The 22,798-nt window shown below is 52.8% G+C and overlaps 4 protein-coding genes across 4 annotated transcripts; 3 read left to right on the top strand and 1 right to left on the bottom strand.

Annotated features, from left to right (window-relative positions):
- Positions 1-1,359: 1,359 nt before the first annotated feature.
- BO94DRAFT_467830 (bifunctional K:H/Na:H antiporter NHX1) lies at positions 1,360-6,063 on the top strand (the record flags this gene model as incomplete). The annotated part of the gene is made up of 6 exons (XM_025608225.1): positions 1,360-1,660; positions 1,721-2,951; positions 3,783-3,814; positions 3,874-4,026; positions 4,113-4,772; positions 4,826-6,063. 6 exons carry the CDS (start codon positions 1,360-1,362, stop codon positions 6,061-6,063), a joined length of 3,615 nt encoding a protein of 1,204 aa, XP_025466745.1.
- Positions 6,064-7,020: 957 nt separating this feature from the next.
- On the top strand, positions 7,021-9,111 carry BO94DRAFT_467633 (putative GABA permease; the record flags this gene model as incomplete). The annotated part of the gene is made up of 8 exons (XM_025608213.1): positions 7,021-7,102; positions 7,158-7,330; positions 7,395-7,466; positions 7,538-7,685; positions 7,739-8,271; positions 8,333-8,419; positions 8,474-8,858; positions 8,954-9,111. The coding sequence occupies 8 exons, from the start codon at positions 7,021-7,023 to the stop codon at positions 9,109-9,111; spliced, it is 1,638 nt and encodes a 545-aa protein (XP_025466746.1).
- Positions 9,112-10,370: 1,259 nt separating this feature from the next.
- BO94DRAFT_586287 (zinc-dependent alcohol dehydrogenase) lies at positions 10,371-11,534 on the bottom strand (the record flags this gene model as incomplete). The annotated part of the gene is made up of 3 exons (XM_025615754.1): positions 10,371-10,417; positions 10,472-10,826; positions 10,884-11,534. 3 exons carry the CDS (start codon positions 11,532-11,534, stop codon positions 10,371-10,373), a joined length of 1,053 nt encoding a protein of 350 aa, XP_025466747.1.
- A 3,658-nt stretch (positions 11,535-15,192) lies between these two features.
- ino80 (chromatin-remodeling ATPase INO80) lies at positions 15,193-20,775 on the top strand. Its single transcript, XM_025617756.1, has 4 exons — positions 15,193-15,905; positions 15,962-16,507; positions 16,565-20,384; positions 20,452-20,775. Exons 1-4 carry the CDS (start codon positions 15,372-15,374, stop codon positions 20,658-20,660), a joined length of 5,109 nt encoding a protein of 1,702 aa, XP_025466748.1. The 5' UTR covers positions 15,193-15,371; the 3' UTR covers positions 20,661-20,775.
- The last annotated feature ends 2,023 nt before the right edge of the window (positions 20,776-22,798 follow it).

Below are 22,798 nucleotides of genomic sequence, written 5' to 3' on the forward strand. Positions count from 1 at the left end.
TTGATAATGGGGTTCCTTGTACTATTTCATTTTCTTTGTTATGGGATTCTTGGGAGGTTGGATTTACAAAGATGCGGGCTGAACAAAAGGGGCACATAGCTTCGAAGGGCTATTTTCCTCGTGGGATATTTTGCCACTCCCCAGGCACACCTCAAGCGGGCCGCCGGTGGGGTTGGATTTTGAAGCTTCTTCCATTATAGATATTCCGAGAGATGGGATCTGTGTCTGCGACGGGCGTGAATAGGTTGAGCACATACATATAGATATGAATCAAACGGTAATGAAACCCATGCGGAGTACAACCGTAGTAAGCAACATGACGACGGGATGTGTCGGGGACTCGGGGGTGACTGGAGCTGTCTGGAGTTGTCAGGCGACTTGCATTGGCCTCCGCATGGATCGAGTCCAGATCGGGGTCGATCACGTGCCGGGCCTGCTGACGTCGCCCCGACTCTACAAAGTATCATCCATCGTCTTGACTCCCCGTTCGTGTGCGGCTGGGATACCTCTTCTACTCTCTTCTCTTCTGCAGTTGGCTCTTCCTCTGTCTGGTCTGTTCGTTATGGAGCACGTTTGAGAGCTAATATTTCCGCCATACTATCGACAGTATACTGCCTCAGTCAAACCCATACTCACCTGTCTACGGTGACCTCTCACGAATACCGGGGCACTCATCCAAGTTGCAGCAGCCTGGCTCGGATTATAGCGTCTACTATCATTTACTTCTACCTCTGGCAGGAAGAAGCAGCAGGACGGTTGCATTGTATACTGGACTAGCTTGTGTACCACGGCCTTCCGAACCCTTAGATCTATTGCGTCTAATCATCATATCTTATAGTTCCGTGTGCATCCTCGGGGCTTTTCCATAGATGACTAACGCAAGAAAGTCGGATAGTCTTACACGCTAACTTCCATCGAATCCCAAACTGTAACAAGAGGATCGTTGTGGCCCAGCAAAACTAGATCAATGACACAGACAGATGAGCGGTTCGCTGACGAAACGTCCCCTTTGGTAAGAGCATCTGACAATAATCAAGGACGTTCGATGTCAAGAAATGGAGACAACAACGGGTCCAGCGGGGCTGAAGATACCCACCCTCTTGCGGAGACAAAGAGCAGCTGGTACCTGTTTCTGTTGACGTTAAGCATTGGCGGGTGAGTGGCTAGTTCGTCGGCGATCTAGAACGGTTCCCGTGTGTCGTGTGGTCCCACCAAAGCTGACAAGATGGCTCTAGCCTCCAGGTTGTGTGGTCCACCGAGCTATCGAATGGATCGGTAAGCTTCCAGCGTTGCTACGTCATAAGAACATTACAGACTAACCTTGTTCTCTGAGTGTAGCCCTACCTCCTGTCACTTGGAATGAGCAAGGCCTTGCTTGCATTCGTCTGGATTGCTGGTCCTTTGACGGGTACCCTTGTGCAGCCGTATATTGGCATCTGCAGTGACAATTGTCGCATATCATGGGGCAAGAGAAAGCCGTTCATGGTGGTGGGCGGTGCTGCGACAGTTGTTTCTCTCCTGGCTCTTGCTTGGGTGAAAGAGATGACAGGAGGCCTTCTTGGGCTATTTGGCGTTGATCCAGCTTCCAGTGCCACACAGACGGTGGTTATTGTACTCGCCACCGTCTTGATGTACTGCCTCGACTTTTCTGTAAATACTGGTAGGGCTCCCCTGTGTTTCTCCTCCCCCGATCAACCCTAAAGTAACTGTGGGAGTGTAGTGCAGGCAGGCATCCGGTGTTTCATCGTGGATAATGCACCTTCACACCAGCAGGAGTCGGCAAATGCATGGGCCAGCCGGCTCACCGGAGTTGGCAACATTCTTGGATACATCTTTGGATATATGGACCTGCCAAAATACTTCCCGTTTCTAGGAAACACGCAGTTTAAAGTGCTGTGTGCATTGGCGTCCTTCTCACTTACAGTTACCTTGTTGGTTAGCTGCCTATACATCAAGGAACGCGACCCTCGCCTCGAGGGACCTCCCTCGTCGGGAAACCCTGGTGTTGTCACATTTTTCAGACAAGTTTTCAAGTCGATCAAGCATCTGCCGCCAGAGATTGCAAAGGTTTGTGAAGTCCAACTTGCTGCGTGGGTTGGCTGGTTCCCTTTCCTCTTCTATTCCACGACATACATTGGGCAGCTCTTTGTCAATCCCATTTTCAAAGGACATCCGGGCCTCTCGGACGATGACATCAACAAAGCGTGGGAGGAGGCTACCAGGATTGGGACCTTTGCGCTGCTCGTCTACGCAATTGTCTCATTTGTGACCAACTTGACGCTACCGATACTCGTTGTTCCTACCTACAAGTCCGCTGTTCCTCCCGAGCCCATACCCACTGAGAGTCAGTCGGAGGAAGAGCCCTTCCTAGGCAGTAGGAGAGCCTCTACATCCTCCGCTGGCACTGCGATGGATCCGCCCGCGGACATCTCGGGGATCCGGGAGAACAAGTTTGGAGAGGGTCAGGAATGGTTGTCGAAGTTGCAGATTCCTGGGTTCACCCTTCGCCGTGCGTGGCTTTTGTCGCACATACTCTTTGCTGTCTGCATGTTCAGCACCTTCTTTATCTATTCTTATCAAGCCGCAACGGTGGTGATCGGGATTGTTGGGTTCTCCTGGGCGTTGACGCTTTGGGCACCGTTTGCCCTGATCTCTGCGGAGGTCTCACGCATTGACACCGAGCGTCGGATCCGGCGACATCAGACTGAGGGCGCAGTGTCCGATGCACAGCTTCCCAACGGCACGACCGGCCCCATTCCCGACGGGCATGATTTGGAAAATGGTTCTGCCACGCCGGCTGCAAAGGCGGGAGAAGTCGAAGAGGAGGAAAACCTAGCCCAGGCGGGGATCATCCTGGGGCTTCACAATGTAGCCATCTCTGCGCCCCAGATCATATCCAGCTTGCTCTCTAGTGCGATCTTCAAGGCGTTCCAAAAGCCTCGGGGGGAACCGTGGGATGATAGCGTCGGGTGGGTGATGAGATTTGGCGGCTGTGCGGCCGTCCTTGCGGCCGTCCTGACCAGCAGGCTTGCCGAGGGAGCACGGGGAGTAACTGTGTCACAGTAGGAGGAGGCGGCCTTTTTTTGTTAATATGGAATGAGCAGAGGTAGTAGTGGTGGTAGCAATATTATTGGGTATGCATTGAGGAATCTGTACCAGGCGTAACATCAGTATGGGAACGCATAGAAAAGAAAGAGCCGTAGGCATCAATAATTTCAATTAAGAAAAGAAATACTAGATGGAATAAATACAATCGAGGCGACGTCACACGCCAGGAGGATCGGCGGGCCGAACAGCGTCGGCTCTTGGTCTGGCGGGACTCCGGCGGGCGTTGACGAATACTTGTCCCCTACTATCTATCTACCTAGGCTACTCCCCAGCCTGCCTTTGCTTCACCCTTCTCTTTGGTCACTCGCTTGCGCTCCCATTGTGCCTTTCTGCCCCCCCCTCTTCCCCGTCAGGTCTTTTGCGATCGGCGGATTATGTGTGCCTGGTCCTGGTGCCAGAGACTCGCTGCTCGGCGTTAACCGTCATTCGCGTGGTGGTTGCGAGGACATCGCAACAATGGCTGGCCAAGTGATGGGCGACGTATTGCACCACTTGCTCCGTAGGTTTCGATCATCCCATGCGATCCCCATTTACCCCTTTTATGAAGATCAAGATGGGTGCTACCTTGGGGGGGTCTTCTGAACTTCCCCAAGAGGAGGCGGCCCCTTGTGACTCGCGAGGCATACGCGGTCGGGGAACTCGACAATAACTAACGGACTCGTGCTTACAGGGAGAGCCGTGGACTCTGATACTGACCCCGATGATGGTACGCGCATCGCTTCTTCCTACGACGAGCTTCTTTCATCTGACAATGTCGGTTTACAGCAGATGCCCCGGAGGCCGGCGACAAGGAGTTCTTCAGCTCCTGGGCGCTCTTCATCCTGATTATGCTGCTGATGTTCGCGTTATTCACGAGTTACATCCTCCAACAGAAGAAAATCCAGGCGGTTCATGAAACGGTTCTGTCTATATTTGCGGGTATGTCGATCGTCCTTGTTTGCTTGTTTTCGGATACCGCGATCCAGGGCGATGAGCGATGAGCGCTCACAGATGGGTTACATTAGGCATGTTTGTCGGGTTGATCATCCGGTTGAGTCCCGAGTCGCCCATCCAGGACAGCGTCACCTTCGATTATCAGTTTTTCTTCAACCTGCTCCTTCCTCCGATCATTCTGGCGTCGGGTTACGAATTACACCAGGCGAACTTTTTTCGAAATATCGGGACCATCCTCACCTTCGCCTTTGCGGGAACCTTCATCTCTGCCATCGTGTTGGGGCTAGTCTTGTATGTCTGGACGAGGATTCCGTTGGATGGCTTGAATATCACCTTTGTCGAGGCGATTGCGGTGGGCGCGACTCTGTCGGCGACCGATCCAGTTACGATCCTGGCCATCTTCAACCTATACAAGGTCGAGCCGAAGCTCTATACGGTCATTTTTGGCGAGTCAATCTTAAACGATGCTATCGCCATTGTGTTGTTCGAGACCGCGCAGAAGTACGCCGACAGTGATGCGGGCTCCTTGACTTTCTTGAACTTGTTCGAGGCTATTGGGGTGTTCTTGCTCGTTTTCTTTGGAAGTATGATGGTGGGCATCATTGTCGGCATCATGACCGCTCTGGGACTCAAGTACACGCATGTACGCCGCCAGCCCAAGATTGAGAGTTGCTTGATTGTTCTTATCGCCTATGCCAGCTACTTCTTTTCGAATGGTGTCTATCTTTCTGGTCAGTAATAGCATCCTCGTTCTTTTTCGGCGCGAGCAAGCTGACATTCCTAGGCATCGTCTCGCTCCTATTCTGTGGAATCACTCTCAAGCACTACGCATACTACAATATGTCCCGTCGGACGCAACTTACCACGAAATATCTCTTCCAGGTGATGGCGCAGCTGTCGGAGAACTTCATTTTCATCTATCTTGGACTCGATCTGCTCGTTCAGAGACATCTACAGTTCAAGCCCCTGTTTATCCTGGTGGCTGTCTTCGGCATCTGTCTTGCACGGTACCTCGCGGTGTTCCCGCTGTCCAAGGCGATCAATTGGTTTATCCGATACAGAGCCCGTCGCCGCGGCATGGATGTTGCCGACGAGTTACCCTTCGCCTACCAGGCCATGCTCTTCTGGGCAGGTCTGCGTGGAGCTGTCGGTGTGGCGTTGGCGGCAGGCCTCAAGGGGGTTAATGCCCCAGCACTGCGAGCCACCGTCCTCGTTGTTGTGGTGTTGACCGTCATTATCTTCGGTGGTACGACAGCTCGGATGCTGGAGATTCTTGGGATCCGGACCGGCGTTGTCGAGGAAATCGAGTCGGATGATGAGTTTGACATCGAGGTTACCAATGGCGGCACTTACTACAAACGCTCTGATACTGGCTTGGGATACACGCCTCGCCGGATGGATTCGACCATTCCGCTGGACGGCGTGCCGCGGGGCGATCTTGACCGGAACGACAGCTATTCGAGCGGCAACAATCGTCGTCCTAGCCCTCCACCCTCCGGCTCGGGCCGAACTCGAGGCCATGCACGACTCTATTCCAACGCATACACCCAAAGAGATACGGCTCGTGACCGTTCGTCGACGGCCACGCTGCTGGGTAGTGCTGGTGCCAGAAGCCATAGCGACAGCGAGGCAGCGAGTGAGGATGAGTTTGGCCTGAGGACCACTGGGAAGGGCCGTGTGGCAGATGCTGATCAGTTGGACTCTTTCGACCTCGATGTGGATGATGCCCCGTCCGACGATGATCTTCCCCCGTCTGCCCCGACTCCGGCCGCATCGCGACTCCGACGATCGCCGTCCCAACCGCAACAGTATCTGGGACCGTCGCAGGAAACCCCTCCTGCCAGCACCTCACCCAACCGCCGGGATACGGTCGGGTTGAGTGCGCGCGATGCCATCCGAGACCTCTTCTCCGGGGGGCCATCTGGAGATCATGCGGCGTGGTTCCGACAGCTGGACGAAGACTATATCAAGCCTCGACTGCTGCTGGACCAGTCTAACCACAAGGGGCCTGGGGCTGTTTAGATGATATTCCGCGTGTACTCATAATCCATGATTCCATTTTGTGTTCTTTTTTTTATCTTTTTTTTTTTTTTCGCCAGCCCCGTCCGGTATGGTCTCCTTCCTGTTCGATTCCTCGGGTCCGTCGGTGGTTGTAGCTTGCACCCCTGCGATAAGTCGGGGATGATGCATGGAACAGTGATCCTCTCTTATCGGGAAGGAGGGGGGGGCTTGTATATCCGCTATATACCGGTGCAGGCTGCTTTTGCATTGTTTCTTTGGCATAGCAGGGTCTGGACACCCTGGAAGCATGCCATCGTGTACGATTGCCATGTTCGTTTAGAGATATGAATGACAGAGATTTTTGTCTTTTCACTCTTCTTTTTTTCTCGAGCCAGGCAGTAAGGAACTGTACTAGGCGGCCTTCCTTGACCAGGGGGCTTATCTTCTGCCGGGGTCGCGGGCCAATCGCCTGGCCAGCGCGTGACTTAACTATCAGACTATCTATCGTCCATCGCCATTGCAATCCTCCTCCTCCTTCTCCTCCTCCCCAGTCTTAGTCCGTCGATTCCGTTTCCGAATGATGTCCTCCATCCAGGGCGGGATCTTATCAGCCCACACCGTCGTCTAGAACTCCAAATTGGTTGCTCGGACGTCGTGCTCGTGCCCCCCAGCGATAAGACGCCGATAACAAGCAGAGCTGCATCCTCCAGATCGAACCGTCTCGCTCGTTGCACGACCTAGGCGCAGTGCAACAATGCCACGCCACTCGACCAACCTGCCGAGCTTATCAGGCGAAGGATTATCAGCCATGCTCCGTCGGGCGCAGGGGACATGCTTGACTTGTGCAGGTAGCAGGCCGCCTGACCCGGCAGTATAAGTGGCTAGCAGATCCCCATGCCGGGCTGTCACGGCTCGGCCACTTCCCACGTTCCTCTGCTGCATTCGCTCCTTTTCGCAATGGCAGAGAAGTCGCACGCCATGGATCTGGATCTGGGGTCTAAGACTGCTCAGGCAGCTAGCGACGATCCCCCTGTCGAGCAGGGTGACCTGCAGCTCTTGGGTACGCTGCTTTGCTTGGATTGCTGCTTTGGTGACACGGATGCTGATCGGACAAGCTACTCTGGGGTACAAGCAGGAGCTACGCCGCCATTACTCCACCGTGCAGGTCTTTGCAATCGCCTTTAGTATCATGGGCTTGCTCCCGTCAATTGCTTCGACGCTGTCATACTCGATACCGGCGGGCCCCGTGGGCATGGTTTGGGTATGCTTGGCCACATACGCTGGCTCTGTGAGAGGTCCTGGGCTAACTTGACCTAGGGTAAGGCTTCTCGACGTCGTCTCGTGTAACACAGGCCCTGGTTTTGACTGTCTCTGCAGGGTGGTTTGCGGCAAGTGTGTTCATCTTCATTGTTGCTTTGGCAATGGTATGTTTGATGCGCGATCCCTTCCCACGCATGCTGAATCACTCTAACGCTCTTTATCTCATTCAACCCAGGCCGATCTCGCCTCCGCAATGCCTACTGCCGGTGGACTGTATTTCTGGACCCACTACTTCAGCGGGGAGAAGTGGAAGAACCCTCTGAGCTTCGTTGTCGGATACAGCAATAGTCTCGGTCTCATTGGCGGTGTTTGCTCTATCGATTGTATGCGGATCTCATGAATCTCCCGTACCTTCTATTGCTGACTCCTCGATAAGATGGATTTGCTACCATGCTTCTTTCAGTCGTATCTATCGCGCGTGATGGTAATTGGACTGCCTCTCGGCCTGTCCTGTACGGCACCTATGTCGCCTGCGTTGTGGTCCACGGCCTGATCGCTATTTTCTGTGCGCCCATCATGCCCAAAATCCAGTCGGCCTGTATTTTCAGCAACGTCGGCCTTGTCCTGGCCACAGTCCTCGCTCTACCGATTGGTAAGGCCGTCCGAGGGGGGCAGATCAACTCGGGGGCTTACGTTTTTGGGCACTCTGAAAACCTCATCACTTGGCCCCAGGGCTGGACCTTCATGCTGTCATGGATGTCACCCATCTGGACCATCGGTGCCTTCGACTCCTGCGTCCACATGAGCGAGGAAGCCAGCCACGCAGCGCGCGCAGTACCATTAGGAATCATATGGTCTGCGGGACTGTGCGGACTGCTAGGCTTTGTCTCCCTGGCAATCATTGCCGCCGTGATCAACCCCGATCTGAATGCTGTGCTGAACTCGAATTTTGGACAACCAATGGCCCAGGTAACCCTTCCCCTGCTCGAAAATCATGTCTCAATCCTTCGTGCTAACCATCAGTTACTAGATCTACTACGATGCTCTCGGCAAAAGCGGTGCCCTCGGATTTATGGTCGTCGTAGCAGTCGTCCAGTTCTTCATGGGACTAAGTCTGGTATGGACATCTTCTCCAAACTGATCTCTCCCAACACGAACTCACATCATACAGGTCGTTGCCGCCTCCCGCCAGAGCTGGGCCTTCTCCCGTGACGGTGCCCTCCCCTTCTCCTCTTTCTTCCGCCATGTCAGCAAGCGCGTCCGCTTCCAACCCGTTCGAATGGTTTGCTTCGTTGTCCTCATCTCCGTCATCCTTGGCCTTCTGTCCCTCATTGACGACGCCGCCGCAAGTGCCCTCTTCTCCCTCGCTGTTGCCGGCAACGACCTCGCCTGGATGGTGCCCATCCTCAGCCGTTTGGTCTGGGGGAAAGACCGCTTCCGTCCGGGTGAGTTCTATACGGGGTGGCTCAGTAAGCCGATTGCTATCACGGCTGTGGTGTATTTGACGTTCGTCATCATTTTGAGTATGTTCCCGACTGAGGGACCAAATCCGTCGCGTAAGTTTTCCTTTCTTACTTGGATATCTTAGCTGTCCACATTCAGAATGGTCCGTTGGGGAACAAAATGACTAATTGATGCGATTTGTATATAGCTCAGGATATGAACTACACAATTGTGATCAACGGGACACTGTGGCTGGGTGCGATGCTGTATTATGTGATCTATGCACGGAAGGTATACAAGGGTCCGCAGATGACGGTGAGCGAGTCGCCTACATTCTCGGAGATGGGGGTGCAAGACGAGGAGTGATTATTGCAGTGATGTATGGATGTATATGGTATATAGTTGCTGTGTATGGATAGTGCATATTATGAGATTAGAGCAAGGCATATGTACTGAGCTCTTATTCTCCTTGTAGTTTCTTTACTAGGCCTAAACTAACTGCACCGAGATATTTGCAATCGATTAAGTACTCAAGACGGTACAGAATGACCGGGTCCAGGAGGGTCTTAGTACCTAGAAGTAGACAATTACCAAACGAAACAGACCACATAAATATCTAGTTATCATCCATCCGGAGATTTCCTATCCCAAGTCAGACATACCTTCGCCGAGAACTTACTTGCCCATTCACCTATTTCCTTGTATGCTGACAGAGTTCATTTATTTAATTCTTGTTTCCTGTCTCTTAGTCTTTCGTTCTTCTGTTTACTTTCCTTTTCTTATTTTTTTGGTTGAGTATAACCTGTCTCTCTTTGTATGTATATGTCCGCTTGCCTATTTTCCTGTATAATCCTCTCTACTATGCATCCCCCTCTCTGTATCCCTCTATGTAGTTACCCCCACCTCCGAAAGCTACTACCTACCCCACACCGCACCAAGAAAATACGTATTTCCCTTACCCTCCCTCATCACAAACACGATGGAAAACTATCTCATTGGGCCCGGACATGGGAGTTGGGCCATGGGTTATGGGGATGGATTAGTCTCGACCTGAGTAATTTAGATTAGGGTGGTTAGAGGAATGTTTACAGGGCGAGGATGTTAATGTTATTTGGTGAATATTGCTGATTGATTGGCTGGACTGGGGGATAATGAGAAGGGAGGATAGAATGGAATAATTTAGTTGGATTGGGGAGGCGGATCTGACAAGGCGGCGTCTGATGGAGGGGGGATCAAGTTTTGTTTGGTAGCGGCATTGTGTTGTATGTTGTTCGGATTGGAGTGAGGGTGGTGTTGTCTTATTGTCTGGTGCCATCTGGGTATGGGATAGGTTGGTGAGGGGATAAGTTAATAAGAAGCTATGGTAATGGCTAGACGGATCAGATATAGTGTGTATGGGGTGTGTTGTCCTGCACGCAATCTTCGAAAGTTGAGTAGATTATTTGGAATTGATACTTTGTAGTAGTAGTAATTAACATGCCATAAGACATTAGTCATGAGTCATCCTAATAACTTCACGGATCTCGTCATCCAGGTTTGATTGATGGAAATATCATCTGCCCGATCGAGAGATGCGTGAAGTCATTCTATAACGCCAGATCTGTCGGTGTATGCTGCACGCTTGCTTACTGAGGCACTTCAAGGACATAGCGACCGGCGATCTGGCCTTGTTCTATTATCATTGTTAGCATATCGTCTATACAGGGTAGGGGATAGGGAGACCAACCCATCAGCTCGAAAATGCGCGGCAACTCCTCCAAGGGAGCCGTTTTGAACGGTGCGTTGATCAGTCCGCGGGCGAAAAAATCCACCGCTTCCACGCCATCCTGACGGTTGCCGACGTAGCTTCCCTTGATGTTGATCATGCGGACGACGGTGTTGAAGACGGGGGATCGGAGGTATGCGCCTGCAGGCATGCCGATGGCGACGACGGTGCCCCGGGAACGAACGTACTCGGTCGCCTGCTGGAACGGCTTCTCGGCCACGGCGAGGAGGATCACAGCGTGAGCACCGAGGCCCTCGGGAGTGGCCGCCTTGACATCCGCAACTACGTCGTTAGAGGTCCTGAAATCGATGTATGCCTTGGTTTTGGTGCAATGTTAGCCGCACGTTCTGACATAGACGACAAAAGGACTGACCTCCGACCCGAGTTTCTCGCACATAGCTTTCTTCTCTTCTCCGCCGTCGATGGAGATGGTACGAAGTCCCATGGCCTTGGCGTACTGAAGAGCGAGCGATCCCAGTCCACCTCCAGCACCAACAATGGCGACGGTCTGACCGGGACGAACGCCGGACTCCTTCAAGCCCTTGTAGACTGTGATACCGGCACAGAGAATAGGGGCGATGGCGTCAAGAGGGACCTCCTTCGGGAGATTTGACGCATGGCTGGCCTTGGCGACGGCGTACTGCTGAAAGGTGCCATCGACGGTGTAGCCGGAAAGTGAGGCGTGCGGGCAGAGAGGCTCGTCGGCCTGCTTGCAGAATTCACAAGACAGACAGGATCCATTCAGCCATTTGATACCGGCATGGTCACCAATTTCAAAGCCAGTGACGAGGTCACCCTTGGCGACGACCACGCCGGCTCCTTCGTGCCCGCCCACGAGGGGAAGCTTCACAGGGAGCGGCCAGTCGCCCTTCATGGCGTGCAGGTCGGTATGGCAAACGCCGGTGTAACGGATCTTGACCAGGATCTCGTCCGGGCCGGGCTTTCCCACCGGGATCTGCTTGTAGACGGGAGGCCCGCCCTTCTGCTCGACCACTTGGGCCCATTGTATTTCAGGAATAGTCATGATGGGCGTTTCGTTCTCGGGCGATATGGTTGTTGAGGGTGTTGTGAGTGTTGCGAATTGATGGGAAGGTGAGGGGGGTGATGGAGATTATGTGAAACGGATAATCCAGATCTTCCAGGTCAAGGAGTGAGGAATCCTCCGTGGTCTTATACGGACGCGCCCTGGTGGTGTTGCCCCCTGGGAAACCGTCGGGTATGACGGGCAGGTGGGGTGATGTGCGCCCATCACCGAAAGTGAATGGAGTGACGTCGTGCCCAGGAGTATCAGTGACAGGGATCAGGTGAAAGGAGGTAATATGAATGCAACACTTCTGAATCCTTTTCATGGTCCAGACCAGGCCACTCCCGAGCCTACGGAATGGCTGATTTGAGGGAAGAGAACTTGCGGACAACTCAGTGAACGTACCACCATCCATATCTAGATAATCCCGCATGGGCTGGCTTCCTTGAAGCTAAGTGGTCAATTTCCGTTCCATGGCTGGGAATGTGCCATCGAGGAGATTTCCCGCCGAGGACAGCGGTACCAGGCGGGACAGACGTCATTGCAGTCGAGCTCTCTCCGCAGTCCCCATTCGTGGGAAAAGCGTGGGGGGGAAACACATTGTGAAACCCCAGACACATACGATGGATCCTGACTATAAAGACTCGCAATTATCGACCCCTGGTATTGCATTAGGGTCGAGCCAACACCGAATTGCAGCTTCTGGTTCGTGTTGGAGTCTTGGAGAAGAGGGGTTGAGGTTGTTGATCCGACGGAAGGTAGAGGGCGAAGCGGGGATGCAGCGGACGAACAGCTTCCCTTTCAGGTCTCCTGCGATCTAACGCATCACTCGGTCCGATCAGAACACGACGGCAATTGAAGGCAAGTCGTAGCGACGGGGAAACTGTTGGCCGATCGCTTGTTTCGGGGTGGTTTGACGCGCATGGAGGGAGGAACGGGTGATCCGAGGCCTCCAGGCCGATCAGTCCGCTGCCTCAGGCCTCGTGGCCTCGCATCCCCTTGTCTCGCCGGCCATCGACTCGGCGACTCTGCGTTACCTTCCAGTTAGGTACGATGCCACGAGCCTCGTGCTCTGTTGTCCACCTTCACTTGTCAATTTCCTAGCGAGATCGAGTTCCATTGCTGCTGCTAGACTGCGTACGACCCGCAAGGCCCAGCCAATCTCACGACAGTGACTCAGTGGCAACTCTGGCCTGCGATGGCCAGACATGATAAGGTCCTAATATCATGATCATGGTCAGAAGTAGGATTCTCGGAGCACTGAGCAGCGAAAGCTTCTAGGCGATGTTTAGATAAAGGTTGAGGAGGCGAGAAGGCCGTAGATAGGGAGGATGGCCTGATCGAGTACCTCCGGGGCAACCACCTGACCATGGCCTCATCATGGCCTTGCGGTGGGTAGGGCTGGTTATAAACGTCTCGCTCATGCTGCGCTCGCAATTCGAGCAAACATACTCTACATCTCTACATCCCCTCCATCTTCTACAATCGCCCCTGTGCCAGATCTGTCTATCTGGCGTGGATATGAGTTGTGCACGGTGGCAATGAGTCCCCATAATCCAGCATGTCTACACTAAATACATCTATCTAATTGGAGGCAATGTAGTGGGTACAAGTACGGCCTTCCATGCCCACTTTCTGTGAGTATATGCAGACCGTGTACGACTATCCATATTCGCGGATAGCCAGTTTATAGCAATGGGAATCTCAACAAAGCCAACCAATGGCTGTTTACTGTAGCACTTGGATTCCAGCCGGCCAACTAAGGAAACATTTTAGCTCTTCTGTCAGGACAGTCCCTGTGATAGTCTCTAACTATCAGCCACAGTCTAACGCGAGAACGCTTCCATAAGGGGCTGTCGTTGGATATCAACGTTTGACGATCCCACTGCGTGGCATTTGATATTGTGGCGGTAGCTCCAAAGGTTGCCTAGGCTTGCTTTTCATCGCACTGGGCTAATGTAGGTAATTGCCACGCTCTAAGTTCCTTTGGCCAGTTTGGCACTATCAATAGTCATCTACATGGATACCAGCTGAGAAGCCCAGACTTCTGTGATCTGCCTGAGTGTGTTAGGGGATTGAAGTCCGGCTCGCTCGTTGGTGGGTAATCGATGTTGTATTTTTGTACCGCAGTCGCGGGACGCCCGAGACAATGGATCCTTGACGTAGAAAGACCAGCGCTGGTAGGGGTAGGACTCCGTAGCAGTACCCTATTTACTAGTACTCCATTTCGTCGAGGTTATCTAGGTACTCCGGGCACCGTAAGCAGATGCAACCGCTTCAGATAGCGCCAATCCCCCTGGAGGGGTATGTATCAACACCCGCAATCACAGCCCCGCTAAGCCAGGAGTTAGATGGAGTCTCGTGAGCGTGACATGAGGCCGTGATTGAGAAGAGGTTTACTCAGGGTAGATTGGCCGTGGTCTCCATAATCCCGTCACCGTTGCCGATCGAAGGGCGATGATGTCTGGAGATGGTTATTACCGGTACCGATTCAAACGGTTCTGTCAGGGAACGGAGCAGGGGTCCTTTTGTATGGTCCAACTGGATTGAGACCAGGCGATGGAGAAGGAAGAAAGTGTTACTAGCTCCGGGAGACAATTCCTGCCCAGAAATGAAGGGAGTGAAGCCGAAAGGGCATTATGTCTGCCTTCTATACGGAGTACGGAGTAGATTAACACGAATATTGGACAATCAGGGCCGGAGGTGGCTGGGAGTAGGTAGACAATCGAGCAACTTGGGGGAACTTAAGAACTCAAGGTGAAGGTGGTGATCGGGGGGACGGCTAGTGGTATGTAACAGGAATACAGATACGGGCAGGTGCGGGATCGGATGGGGGCAGAAGAACAAGACGCAAGAAGGAAGGAACAGATGGGAAACGAGGGAAAATTGGCCCAAGGGGAAGCTGTGCAGAAAAATCAAAAATACTGGGACCATCGCCATCCTCATCATCACCACCACCACCATTCTGATTTCCATCTCCCCAACATCCTCCTCTACCATCCCTACCTACTATTACAACGATCACCACTCCCACATCCACACTACCCCCCCCCCCCCCCCCCGGAGCACGACCAAGATCTAGTATCTACCTATCTACCCTCCCAGATATCAGTAGTAGGTAGGTAGTAGCACCTAGTAGTAGGTACATCATCCAGACCTGCTATCATCAATCACCTCCACTCATTCATTCCCCTTACCGACCCCATCTCCAGCATCCCTTCACCTTCCCCCTCGTCCTTCACTCATCCGTGGTCCTCCGGAGCTGGCATTGCGGTTGTCCCCGTGTTCTCAGCCGGCCCAGGACCATTCCCCGATCGGGTAGCCCATTCACGGCTTGGCTGGGCCTGTGTTTCTTGTTGCATCCTGACCGGAACGGTTGACCCGTGGAGGGTTTGCTGGCTCGCTCACCACAAGCACTTCGAGCCCTCCCAAGATTCCTGTCAATCCGGTGAGGCGATCCTCCCTTTTCCACTTCCATCCTTCTATCTCTTCTCCATCCACCTCGCCATCATCTACTGCATCCATATCATTTCCATTCTCCCTCCCAATAACCTCCAGCCTTCCTTCTCCACTTCTCCCCATTTAGGCCTCTCAGAATTAATTCCTTCCGCAGATAGCTGGTCCAGCGGCAACCAACCCGACGCGTGATCGCCCCATCGAGATCTTCGTGAGATAAAACCTCTCAACCCCCTTCGCGCATGGCCTGCCCTCGTTCTTCGTAACGGTTCCTGTTCGCCCGAACACATTTTCTCTCTCTCGCCTCGTCACCTTACCAGTTCCTGTTGCTGGCATCATATTCGAACGCTCGCCGCCGCGTTACCGGCACACGCGGCCATCATGACGGGGGCTCCGCCTTACAATCCTCAGTCTCCTACCCAACAGTCTCGCTATCCTGTCTACTCCCCCCAAAACAAAAGCCGTGCCTATTACGCCAATAATGAACAATACCAGCAGCATCCCCCTCAGACGCCTCCTGCTTTCCCGCCCCAGTCCAGCATGTCCAGGAGCCCTCGCTTCTCTCATGCGCCGTCCCCGTTGCCGGGTACACTCCCGCCATTGAACGGCGGTGCACCTCCTTCCTCCCATCCCACAGAGCCACCGTCGCAATACCAGGGACATTCCTCGGCTGGAACTCCGCAGTTCGCTCTTCCGCGGCCCTACCCAGGCTCTGTCTTATCAGGCAACGGCGCATCTCCCTACGGCCACTCCACCCCGTCTCACGCCCATCCGGCTGGTCGGTCCGACAGCCATTCACAAGCGTCGCCCAAAAAAGAATCAGAATCCCAATTTCCTATGGGTAGCCACGGCGTTATGGGATACCCATCCTCCCTGGTACGAGAACCCCGGGCAAGCTCACCTCCCAAGGACACAGTACGTTATCCCTTTGTTGATTGTAACTCCTATTCACTGACGCTATTATCATTCAGAAGCCCACCAGGGCGGCAGATCCCATGTCGTTTGCCAGTATCCTTTCCGGACCGACTGAAGAGCGCGCCCCTCCCAAAAGACAGTCCTCCGCCGAGGCCGCGCCAACACCTTTAGCGCCGGCCTCAGCAGTCACGGCCAGTCTCAGTCCTCCGCCCACAACCTCCGCTTCTGCCTCTCAATTGAAGGCCAAAGACCGGACATCAGCTCCCGCCATCTCTCTGCCGAGGTTGGAAAAGAAACCCGGCACGGAGAAGCGCCGTCGCAACATGGAACTAGAGCATAGGACAATTGAATCACGGACCCCCAATGCGGCCAACGGCGTTGCTGATTTTGCTAAGACACCCGTCCAAAATCGTGGTCTCTTACCTCGACACACGATGACTGAATATGAGGCAGAAGCCCTCAACAGAGCCTTGGCTGACATGGCCGAGGCGGACAAAAGCGACGTGGAAGCACCGGGGTACGAGAGGTTCCGGGAAGAATACGTTGCCAAGGGCAAAAAACGCGCATTTGCCACGGAACAAGTCGAGATCTTGAGACGCAAGGTACTTCCTAAAGCTCTATCGGATGCAAACGCTTTCATTTACTAACATGATCCCTAGCGTCGCCGAAACGATTACCTGGTCAAGCTCGCCAAGTCTCTCGACAAACAAGCCACTGCTGGCATGGACCGCTTCAGATACGCAAACGAGGCCTCCGTCATTGCTGAGGTTCAGGCAAAGGAGATTCAAGATGAAAAGGAGCGCAAGAAGGACATGCAGCGGAAGCGGCGTCGTGAGAACACGGTACGCATGGAGATGCAAAAGAAACTGGAAGCAGAGATCAAGGCAAATGAGGCCCAAGATTCCGCGGAGAAGGCCAAGTTCCTTCGCGAAGCTGAACGGGCACAAAGAAAGATCAAGACTACCAAAAGAGCTCTCGAGGGAGTTACTGCCCCCGAGGAGATCAGCGAAGTCACCCCGTTGGCTCCCAATCTCGAAGGCGGCACCACTAGCTCCTTTCACATCGGCCGGAGCTCGCCATCGCGACGGAAGTCTGGTCGCGGCGGCCCCGTCACGCGACCGAAGAAGTCTAAAGAACAAAAGCAGGCTGAAAAGGATGCTGCGGAGGCTGCTTATGCAGCTATGGAGAATGATGAACCTCTGCCTATCGCACCCAAGGAAGACCCCCGGAAAGAATCTCTCAAGAAGGAGGTCAAAGGTAGTCGCTCCAAGGAGACCACGCCTACACCTTTATCCGCGTACGAGACCAAAGGCTACAATCAGATTTATGAACAAATCTGGCGCGATATTGCACGCAAAGATATTCCCAAGGTCTATCGCATTAAGGCTTTGTCCCTAAGCACGCGTCAGGAGAACCTACGCAAGACAGCTCAGCTGGCCAGTAAGCAGTCTCGAAAGTGGCAGGAACGCACCAACAAGAGTATGAAGGATACTCAGGCTCGCGCCAAGCGCACCATGCGTGAGATGATGTCCTTCTGGAAGCGCAACGAACGAGAGGAACGTGATCTACGCCGTCTCGCCGAGAAACAAGAGATCGAGTCTGCCAAGAAGGCCGAAGCGGAACGTGAAGCCAACCGTCAAAGACGCAAACTCAATTTCCTTATATCGCAGACCGAACTGTACTCTCACTTCATCGGCCGGAAGATTAAAGGTGCAGAGGGAGATGCCGCTGGCGACACGGCCGTGGACGGGACAGACGAGACTGTCCAACCCGGCAAGGGCGAGGATCATACCATCGACCTGCCCCCCAGTGTTGCTGATACGGGCACTAAAGTTACCAACTTTGAGGACCTGGACTTTGATGCGGAAGATGAAACGGCCCTGCGGCAGGCGGCCATGGCCAACGCGCAGAGTGCTGTTCAGCAGGCGCAAGATCGTGCACGCGCTTTCAACTCCGAGCAGAACCAAATGGCTGCCTTGGATGAGGGCGAACTGAACTTCCAAAACCCTACCAGTTTGGGGGACATCGAGATCTCCCAGCCCAACATGCTTACTGCAAAGCTTAAGGAATACCAACTCAAGGGGTTGAACTGGCTGGTCAATTTGTACGAGCAAGGCATCAACGGTATTCTGGCCGACGAGATGGGTCTCGGAAAAACCATTCAGTCTATCTCAGTCATGGCTTATCTCGCTGAAGTGCATAATATCTGGGGGCCGTTCCTGGTCATCGCGCCTGCCTCCACCCTGCACAACTGGCAACAGGAAATTACCAAGTTCGTGCCAGACATCAAGGTTCTGCCTTACTGGGGCTCCGCCAAGGACCGTAAGATTCTCCGCAAGTTCTGGGATCGCAAGCATATAACCTACACAAAAGAGTCAGAATTCCACGTGCTGGTAACATCGTATCAGCTCGTCGTGCTTGACGCCCAGTACTTCCAGAAGGTCAAATGGCAGTACATGATTCTGGACGAGGCCCAGGCCATCAAGTCTTCGCAGAGTTCTCGTTGGAAGAATTTGCTCGGTTTCAGCTGCCGCAATCGTCTTCTTCTTACCGGAACACCCATCCAGAACAACATGCAGGAACTGTGGGCTCTTCTTCACTTCATCATGCCGACATTGTTCGATTCCCACGACGAATTCAGCGAATGGTTCTCCAAAGATATTGAATCTCATGCGCAGAGCAACACAAAGCTCAACGAAGACCAGTTGAGGCGTCTTCATATGATCCTGAAGCCTTTCATGCTCCGTCGTGTTAAGAAGCATGTTCAGCAGGAACTCGGAGACAAGGTTGAGAAGGACGTCTTCTGTGACCTCACCTATCGTCAGCGGGCCTATTATGCCAACCTACGGAACCGTGTCAGCATCATGGATCTTATCGAGAAGGCTGCCGTCGGTGACGAGGCTGATAGCACAACCCTGATGAACCTAGTCATGCAATTCCGAAAGGTCTGTAACCACCCGGACTTGTTCGAACGCGCCGAAACAAAGTCACCATTCTCCACCGCGTACTTTGCCGAGACGGCCTCCTTTGTTCGAGAAGGTCATAGTGTTGATGTCGGATACTCAACTCGCAATCTGATCGAGTACCCTATGCCACGCCTTCTCTGTGGTTCGGCCGGTCGAATTGATATGGCCGGTCCTGATAATGCATACGCTGGGTTCCGTGAACAGTGCCTGAACCACTTGATGAATATCTTCACTCCGGAGAACATCAAGCAGAGCGTCCAGGACGACGGGGCGTTCTCATTCCTACGTTTTGTGGACACCTCGGTTGGTGAGGCATACGAGCAGTCGCATCTTGGCGTCTTCGAGCGAGCGGTCCGCCGCCGGGGACAAGCCAACAGGCTGTCCCGGCTCAACGCCGCCTACGATACCGACAAACAGCAGGCAGCGTCTGCCCTCCCGCATACTCTGCTCAACATTGTCGACCGCAATGATCGTCGTGCCGTCAATGAGATTGCCGCGGAAGGGTATATGCGAGATTTGATGACAGTCTCGCAGTCTACGTTCGAACGTGAGGGCCTCAACATCATCGAGCCTTGTGCCAGTCCTGCAGCATCGGCGCCTCCGATCACCGTTGTGTCTTCGAGCCGGGTACCCTTGACCGAGACCAAGGATACCCTCTTCAATGTCACGATTCGGCACGCGCTCCTCAGCACACCTTCGAGACAAATGGACGAGCAGATAATCGAGAAGAAGGTGGATCCTACTCCATACTCTCTTTCCCCTATGCTTCCCAAGCCGATATCGAACAAAGGTCGTTACACGCATATTGAAGTGCCATCCATGCGCCGGATTGTCACGGATTCCGGTAAATTGGCCAAGCTGGATGAGTTATTGCGAGAGCTCAAGGCGGGTGGTCATCGTGTGCTGTTGTATTTCCAGATGACACGCATGATCGACTTGATGGAGGAGTACCTGACTTATCGTAACTACAAATACTGCCGCTTAGATGGAAGCACCAAGCTGGAAGATCGCCGCGATACCGTGGCTGATTTCCAGCAGCGTCCTGAGATCTTTGTCTTCCTCCTGTCCACGCGTGCTGGTGGTCTGGGTATCAACTTGACTGCGGCTGATACTGTCATCTTCTACGACTCGGACTGGAACCCCACTATCGATTCCCAAGCCATGGACCGAGCGCATCGTCTTGGCCAGACGCGGCAGGTTACGGTATACCGTCTCATCACCCGAGGCACCATAGAAGAGCGAATCCGCAAGCGTGCCTTGCAGAAGGAAGAGGTCCAGCGTGTCGTCATCACGGGTGGCGCTGCCGGTGGGGTCGACTTCAACACGCGTAATCGGGAAAGCCGCACGAAAGACATTGCCATGTGGCTGGCCGATGATGAGCAGGCCGAGCTTATAGAGCAGAAGGAGAAGGAAGCCTTGGATCGCGGTGAAGTGTTTGGTGCCAGCAAGGGCGGAAAAAAGGCAGCCCAGAAGAGGAAGAGGGACATTACGCTGGATGATATGTACCACGAAGGTATGTTTGGGTTGGCTACGCGCTTATGTTATGTCCTATCCCTGATGCTAATTCATCTTTTGTTTAGGAGAGGGCAATTTCGACGATGTCAGTGCCAAACCATCCGGCGCAGCTACCCCAGTGTCGACGGCGGAGAACGTGGCCACGCCCTCGTCCACCCCAGTGCCCAAGCGTGGACGCGGACGCGGGTCTGGCAAGGGAACGTCGAAGCGCGCCAAGACGACAAAAGAGCGACTGCGTCTCATTGACGGAGATGGGGGTCTGGGGGCCAGCTGATCCGACCTGACGCATGCACTCCCATTAACCCACATGATTTGATGGAATGGCGGCGTTAGGATATCTTACTCTCTTTTCTTCCCTCTTGATTTCAAACTCCGATGGCCCTCTATCATTTCCTTTATAATTCCGATTGAACCTCCTTTCTTACTTTCCCCCCGGCTGCGGGCCGTGGTGTCTGTACCATGTATTAACAAGATGCATTCTGATACACGAGGTGTGGTGTGGTAATGTGTGAAGAACCGACGGATGGGACACGAGCTCAGTCATTGATGAGGCATCCAAAAGCAGTGGCGAGGTTTGGGGGGCAGCGGGTGGATAGACGGGCGGTTGCTGTATGTTGTTGTTTTTTTTTAAACTGTTCTACATCTGATTGGATTGGATCTGGGATACATGTTGCAAGTTTCGACCGGATTGATCACACAATACCTAGTATGGTACCTAACGTAATCGGTAAGCGAGTGGCCACCCTTCCCGCGTATTCCGATCAACATACATTTTTGAAGCCGTTTTTCAACATATTGAAGTCATTAAAAATGTTTTTTTTTAGTTGATTTCTCTTGTAGGGCAGTGTGTACGTTTATGGCCTAATTGATTACAATCACTGCACCGGGGTGGCGCGCGGCGGCGAGGTTGCTCCTCATAGTCAGCCGGCCGGATCACCTCGCCTCCAGGTGCTTCGCCGGCTTGACGAGGCTGTTGAAAAGCCTCAATTGCTTCCTGTACGGTGAGACCGTCAAGACCAGTCATTTGGCGATGACTCCTTTTCTTCTTTCTTTCTTGGCGCTCTTTTCCCTCTCGGAGTTGGCGATTTTCGGCTTCAAGAAGGGTTGTCTGATTGATCGCAATCTCACAGCCTTTTATTATATATGATAAAGCAGTCTTCATCGGTGTAGACGGGCTTTTCGAGAGCTCGCGAAGCACCTTTTTGATAGTAGATTCATGCTTCTTTAATTGGCTCACGTTATTAGGAGTCTTTGGTATCGTTGAAGCTGTACTTGGCCGGCTGGGGGGGGGTAGTATCACGAAGGCAGTAAACAAGCTGGTTAACCACCTCGGTAGGTGAGAAAGGCACTATTCCTGCAGCGCGAAAAGCACTCTGTATAGTTACTTTTTTAAAAGCGAATAATCGAGCATCTGGATATGTATCCAAGAAATCCTTCTTATCAACTTTGTGGATTCCCGCGCGGATCAACTTCTCAATCAGCCCGCCGTACGCCTGTTTTAATGGCGAAAAACACATAACATCCAACGGTTGACACAGGTGCGAGGAGTGCGGAGGCATACAGACAGGAACAATATTATTTTGATTACAGATTTCGTCAAATTCAGGCGTTAAATGGGAGTCATGGCCGTCGAGTATTAGGAGGCTATATTTCCCAGTTCTTTGACTTTGAATAAATGGAATAAAGTGTTCACGCAACCGAAAAAGGCCTATTTCGTTGGTAGTCCATCCATTCGGTGATATATGAAGTCTCCAATCAGGAGGTAACTTTCTACCTTGATACCATGACTGTATATGAACCTTGTCTTTAAGAATCACGAACGGAGGCAAGGCCCAGCCAGCTGCGTTAATACATTTGATTGATGTTACCCACTCGCGATTCCCAGGCTGTATAAGGAACGGTCTTCCAATGTAGTCAGATCTGGTAATAACGTGTGCAGTAGCCACCATTCCCATAGCAAATCTAGTTTCATCAAAGTTGTAGATATCTTCATCTGTGATGCCATACTCTGATATAGTAGCTTGAATATGAGAGAACCACTCACTGATCACCTTTGGATCCTCACAGCGAGCGCGCTGATAGTTATAACGGCGGGAAAAGCGAGACTTCAAAGTATCATGTCTTTTGATGAAGTTATATACCCATTTCTCTCCTATATCTGTACGGTAGTTCAGATCATGCTTTTGGATTAAGAGAGTAGCCATTGTACGAACGTATGAAGGCCTGGGTGGAAGGCCTCGCTGATCCAAAGAAATTATCCATTTCTCTAAGGCTTTCTCCTCTGCAGAAGTCAATTTTAATGAATTTGCGTGTATTTCTGTACGCGATTTGATTCCCTGCAGACGATGCCGGAGAGTTGATCGAGGAACTTCAAAATCGCGGGCTGCTTGGGCCACGTTAGGAGTATCGCCA

Source organism: Aspergillus sclerotioniger (genome assembly GCF_003184525.1).
Source record: "Aspergillus sclerotioniger CBS 115572 chromosome Unknown BO94scaffold_16, whole genome shotgun sequence".
Classification (NCBI taxonomy): domain Eukaryota; kingdom Fungi; phylum Ascomycota; class Eurotiomycetes; order Eurotiales; family Aspergillaceae; genus Aspergillus; species Aspergillus sclerotioniger.